Raw genomic sequence first — 5932 nt, forward strand, 5'->3', positions numbered from 1 at the left:
TCAGAAACAAAACACAGGACTGGAAACGCTAAAATTAGAATTCAAGGTAATTTAGACACAGGGTTTTAAAAGTAAGTGAACAAACAGAGACTTTAAAAAAAGAAAAAATAACATGTAAGGAAGATGAGTCCTGACCAATATTTCCCAAATGTATCTCTGGGAATGAATGTGACATTTTGCTGGGCCAGACATTTTATGCATCAAGAGGGTCACTCATAGGAGGATGTAAGAGGGTCAGACGATGCTTGAACTTTGAAGAAAGGAGAGAAGAAAAGACAGCAATATGGAAAAAAATAATTTCACCTAACAAAAATTGGAAGCATGAGAGACAATGAAGACGATGAACACCAGAGAGACAATGAAGAGGATGAACACCAAAATCACATTGTTAATCACAAGTTAATACAGAAGTGTTCGTTTTATATTGAATATATCTCAGTCTTGCTGTTCCCAGATGATGTTAGGGCCCAGAGCTCTGTAACCTCAATTTTCCCAAACAAAATAGAAGGTGATCAGATTTGTCTTGAATTGTCACATCCTGCCTGGTCTTTGGCCAAAGCATATGACTCATTCCCTCATTGATGGGCGGGACTAGGGAATGACCTGGACAATAAAAGGGGGAGGCCTGGAAGCTCTCCTCCATAGCGAGTCTGTCTTCCCTTCGCGTTGTACCCAACAGACAACAACCGCCGGCGCTAACATGAAGCTGCTGACAGTCCTCATGCTCACTGCCCTTCCCCTTTTCTGCTATGCAGGTGAGTCCTGACAGCGAAGGCATGCGTTGGGGTCATGCTGTTGTTGGGGTCCAGTGGAGGACTTGCTAATTCCCAAACATGTGGCTAGGGAAGCCCTAGTGCAGCAGGTTGTGTGCGGTAGACTTAAGGTTCTCTAACTCCGGTTAATCTGGAAAGACTTTGCACTTCAGCTCTGTCCCCACAAGGGCTTTGCATAGGCTTTCCTGCCTTTCGGGACATAGAGCCAACACCTCAGATGATGTTGAGAAAGTGAGGTGAGCGCTGATACTAAAAATGAGAATATCCTGTTTCATCCTTCTCATTCATGAGATGTGTGAAGATGGGCCCCAGGGGATATTATCCAGAGGAGATTCCTGGAAAGGGATCACATCCTTCTGGGGAATGGAGGAGACAGGAATTCCCTCAGGAGAGAGACCTCATGCTCTTTGGGTGACACATTGTCTCACACTGTGGAGATCTACTCTTCAGACACTGTTAGACTGGCTTGACCCTTTCAGAATGTTCTGAGCTCTAGACTTCAGACTCAATTCTTACTGAGAAAAAATGCCCACACCATTGGAAGATCTCTTTTTTCTGGCCAGGAGCCAGAAAAATCTCTGGGAGCCACTTTGTTGAATCCTGTGGTATGCTTTGTGTCATGTCCAGTCTTCCTAAGGTGATATAGATGTGTTGTAAGTGATAAGCTCAAGCTGAACTACACACACAAAAAGCAGTAAAGAGTGAAGTCTAGATCTCAGGCAGTTAAATCAAAGGGCTTCCCCATTACCAACTCAGTCTACCTCACTAACAAGCATTTCCTCTCCTCTTCTTTTTCTTTCACTTGTAAGACACCATGAGTTACAAGGTTTCTCAGAAGACAGTTGTTTCAGGCACAGAAGATTCCAACATCTGTCCCACAACCAACGTTTCCTCCTTCCATCAATATCTCCAGGTTCCCTCCCACACCCCAGTCAGCCCCCTTGGCAGGCATGGAATGCAATTTTCACTTTACTTACTCCACAAAACTGAAAGGAATGGCAAGTGAAATTATTAGAAAATAAGTCAGGGTCTGGAGCACAGTGGGTAGGGCGTTTGCTTTACACATGGCCGACCCAGGTTTGATCCCCAGCTTCCCATATGGTACCCTAAGCACCGCTAGGAGTAATTCCTGATTAAAAAATACTGATCAGAGATAGAACGAGCAATATAAAGGAGATGATACTCTAGTATTTAAAATGTACATAATTATTTTCAATAATGAATTGCCTTTCTTCTTCTCATAAACACACCTTTCTTAATCGAGAGGAGGGCAACGATATGGTCTATGAGCCTTACAAATGTCACATGCTGGGAAGTTTGTCTTGTCCATTAAAAAAAGCTCTGTGAATTCCTGTTGCAAAACTGGTTTCAAGGCTATGAATTCCCTAAGTCGTTGTCTGTCCCAGAAGCTCTGCAGCCTTCCTCCAAATCTGAATGATACCCTATCTGTAGAGAGTACTCTTGGTGAGGCGTTCATTTTGTTGAGTTTTTGTACTATATCCCTACATTCTCTTCTGGCTTGTAGAGTATGATTTGATAGGTATGATGTCCATCTTATGGCTTTCCTTTGCATGATTTCCCTGTTTTGATCTTATTGTTTTCAATACGCTATCTTTAGATTTTGTTATTTTGGGTACAGCGTGTCTTGTAATTATCCTACTTGAGTCTACTTTTGCTGGAACTCTTTAGACCTATGGGATCTCCCTGCCTTTATTCCTAGACAATAGGAAATTCTTGCCAATTATTTATTTGACTGTTGTTTCTTCACCAAATGTGCCTTCCTTTTTTCAAGGATTCTGGATTCCGATGGCTGTCTTTGTTGTTCCTCTTGAACTCATCCCATAGTTCCCTGGCATGCTGTTCACTTTTTTCAGACTATTTTTTACCTTCTGTTATTTCCAAGGTGTTTTCTCCTTTTAATCTTGGAACTTCTTGAAAACTGTTGTTCAAATGTTGTTATTCTGCTGTTCAGAGCTTCTATTGAGTTTTAAATAGCATATCGACTGCTCTTTATTTCTGTCATTTCTGTTTGTAGTAGCTTTGTCATTTCAACCTTCAACCTTAAACTTTCTTGTCCTTTGCTGAATACCAATGCCAGAGTTCGTTTGAGCCTATCAACCATCCCCGTGAAGGTATCACTAAAGGGATTGTGGATTGTCTGAACTGCTTGGTTCTGCTTGTGCCTTTGGTAAAGTTGTTTTTGACTCACTGAACCTGGTGGGATTCTATGTGTTTTTCCATTATTTTTCAATGGTTCTTACTGCACTGGAAGTGAGTGTTTGTAGTTAGACACCCTGGAAAATGCAGATGATTAGGTGGGGGGTTACTTTCCCACTTGACTGCCCATTTTCACTGAATGGCAGGAAGTATAACTGTGAGCAGTGTGTAATTTGTTGAGTAGAACTGTTGCTTCAGAAGCTGTGGGGTTGTCCTGTTCATATTCATGAGTAATTATTTCTTTAATTTATTCCAGAAAACAGAAAAGATGGGCAGTGTTGAGGGAGATACACCATTTATTATAGAAGAAATAGAGCAATTATCCTTGTGAAATGCTGCCTGATTTGCAAAATAATAAAGGGAACATGAAGGTGACCCTAGAGAATGAGACCAGGCCATGCTCAATCTGCAGTTCTAAAATCAGAGTACTCCAATTCTAGAGAGTCCTTGGTCATGGCCCACTGGCTTCACAGGATGGACAGGATGTTTTTACTTTAAAGGAAATCCTGTATCTTGTCCACTCTAAGGATTCAGAATTCACACCACCCAGTAAGAGCTTTCTGAAAGGGTCCCACCACTAAGGTGTCAGTAGAGGAAAACCTTCACCAGAGGCCTATTTGCAGGATGAGTTCTCTGGATTGGAGCCCTGTTTCCCATGCATTGTCCTCAGGTACTGGATGCAAACTCGTCAAGGAGGTGATTGACTGGACAATCGACGGTACCTTGAGCCCAGAAGCCTACGTAGAGCACCTTGCACCATACGTGGCAGACGACAATGGCGCCACTGCCCAGGCTCTAATGACCATGAAGGAATGTTTTAATAATCAGACAGCAGACACCCAGGCCAACGTAGCTGTCATGATGGTAAACTCACTTACTTCTGCCTTTTGAACCACTGAGAAGGTCAAGAGGGTTGGACGTTATCACTCTCTCAGAGACAGCAGGTGCAGATAAGGATCGAGGGCGTAGTTCAACACACACACAATGCACACACGCATACACACCACTCGACGACAACAACAGCTAAGTTCAGTAGTGAGTGATTCTCTCTTTTAAACCAACAGCCTGAGTTAGAATGAACATTACACAAAGGCCATTTAAAACAGTCCAGGGTAGATGGGAAATGTTGTGAAAAGCCTACAGATGAATCTAAGCAGATCCTCCTACAAGTACAACATGGATCATCCTCGATCAAAGTGATACTAAATGAAATCACACATCCACATAGAGATAAACAGCTCAAAACTCCTCTTCGACTTGCATTCAAAGCAACTAAGCGACTGAGCCAAAAGAGATAGAAAGGTTATTTTCCCCTGTCAGGTGAGGAGACAAACGGGAGCTACTTAACGCTGACGGAGTTTCATTTTTGCCCCTTATTGAAACGGGTATATACACTACATACACTGGTCTTATGACAAAAAGTTCACTTATGACCAAAAGTTTACTTTACGTTTAGGACCTAAACCCCATAACCAAAGCGTTCTATGTCATGTTCTCCTAGTTATCATTTTAAGGCATCAAGCTAAAACCCATGACCAGTTGGTGATTATGGGTGTTACACTGAAACCTAGCTTGGGTCATAAATGGCTTCCATAGTGTGCAGTACCAATCTTTCGGTACATCCAAGGCTGTGGAAAAGCTTCAGACACTTTTTCCTGTTCTAATAGCCAAGTGAATGAATGAAAGGAAGAACTGTTCTGTGGTCTGAGGGAATTTGTCAGAGTGAGTTGAAAGTCTAAGTGATGTTTGTTTTTCTTTTCAGGAAACAATATATACCAGTCCTCAGTGTAAATTGTTCAAATGAAAAGGACGGCAGAGAATGCTTAGGCAACAACAGTCCAATGAGGCACACCCCAAATCTTACTTCTTTCCTAGCTTTTGATCTGCAAACTGCAAGACACCTGTTGAAACCTCAGATACATTTTCTTTTCAATAAAATATCAGCAAACTAAACAAAAGTCTAAATCATTTTATTGCTACTTAGAAAAAGATGCTGGAGGAGCTTATCTCTACCCTTGATGTACTCACACACACACACAAACATGCGAAAAATTTGCCTGAGAGAACGCAGGAGTGAGAGACTGAAAATCCTAAAGAGCATTTGTTCCTCATCATCTGTTCCCAGGAAGGTGCCCTCTTGGGAAAAGGGCCCCCCGCTGCTTGGCCTCCTTGTTTTCACAGCACTGACCCTTCTGGCCTCTGTCTCTAATTCTGGTGGGTGGGTCTGCTCACCTCCCTATTCCTGTTCAGCTCCCACCTGCACCCTGAACCCTACCTGCCTGCTCAGCTCCCTCTGTCCTCTAGCCTGTTGTCAGTGGTAGGATGTAGAAGAGAAATTAGTTGGGAAATATTTTCCCAGAGAAGTTCCCTGCTTAGCCGTCTATTTTAATAGAATCCATATTAGTCAGACACAAGGTATACGAAGGTTCAAAAAAAGTACTAAAGGAGCGACTTTCAAAGACAAGACCGTGGTCTCAAACACTCATAGTTTCCACAAACTGATGGCACTCAATTCCCTCCTCTCCATCTCACTCAGTATTAAGGACCTGAAACTGCCATCAGGAAACACAGAGTGGCAAGCTAGATCTGAGGACATGTAACAAATTTCTTCTGCCTACATGAGACATATCTCAATAGTCCGGCTAAAGACAGGATTGAGGTCTATGTCTGGGAAACAATTGCCTTACTAAGCAATTTTGGCCATTCTTACACCAGGTGATGCCGACCTCAAATTGTCAAAGCGAAAGGGATCATTGTTAATTAGTGGTTAGTGGATCTATAGCTCATGAGGAATTGACAATCCTAAGCAACGATGCACTGAATGTTGGACCATCAAAATCTTAAGGAAACTACTGATAGACCGGAACAAAGATAATGAACTTAGAAAGAAAGGTCACTAAACTGAAGACCCTTCAGAAGGAAACCAATGCCTTTGGAATTCC

At 42.4% G+C, this 5932-nt stretch overlaps 1 protein-coding gene across 1 annotated transcript; it reads left to right on the forward strand.

The window, feature by feature from the left end:
• The first annotated feature begins 646 nt into the window (after nucleotides 1–646).
• On the forward strand, nucleotides 647–4948 carry LOC129405692 (mammaglobin-A-like). The gene is made up of 3 exons (XM_055142775.1): nucleotides 647–755; nucleotides 3661–3854; nucleotides 4753–4948. Exons 1-3 carry the CDS (start codon nucleotides 701–703, stop codon nucleotides 4792–4794), a joined length of 291 nt encoding a protein of 96 aa, XP_054998750.1. The 5' UTR covers nucleotides 647–700; the 3' UTR covers nucleotides 4795–4948.
• Nucleotides 4949–5932: the final 984 nt, after the last annotated feature.

The sequence above is a fragment of the Sorex araneus genome, chromosome 6 (assembly GCF_027595985.1).
Source record: "Sorex araneus isolate mSorAra2 chromosome 6, mSorAra2.pri, whole genome shotgun sequence".
Classification (NCBI taxonomy): Eukaryota; Metazoa; Chordata; class Mammalia; order Eulipotyphla; family Soricidae; genus Sorex; species Sorex araneus.

Bases quoted from the DNA above. Each gene is read 5' to 3' on its own strand.
- LOC129405692 (XM_055142775.1), top strand. From the start codon at position 701: ATGAAGCTGCTGACAGTCCTCATGCTCACTGCCCTTCCCCTTTTCTGC. The intron at 756-3,660 runs GTGAGTCCTGAC...CATTGTCCTCAG, and splicing joins TCCCCTTTTCTGCTATGCAG to GTACTGGATGCAAACTCGTC. The intron at 3,855-4,752 runs GTAAACTCACTT...TTTTCTTTTCAG, and splicing joins CCAACGTAGCTGTCATGATG to GAAACAATATATACCAGTCC.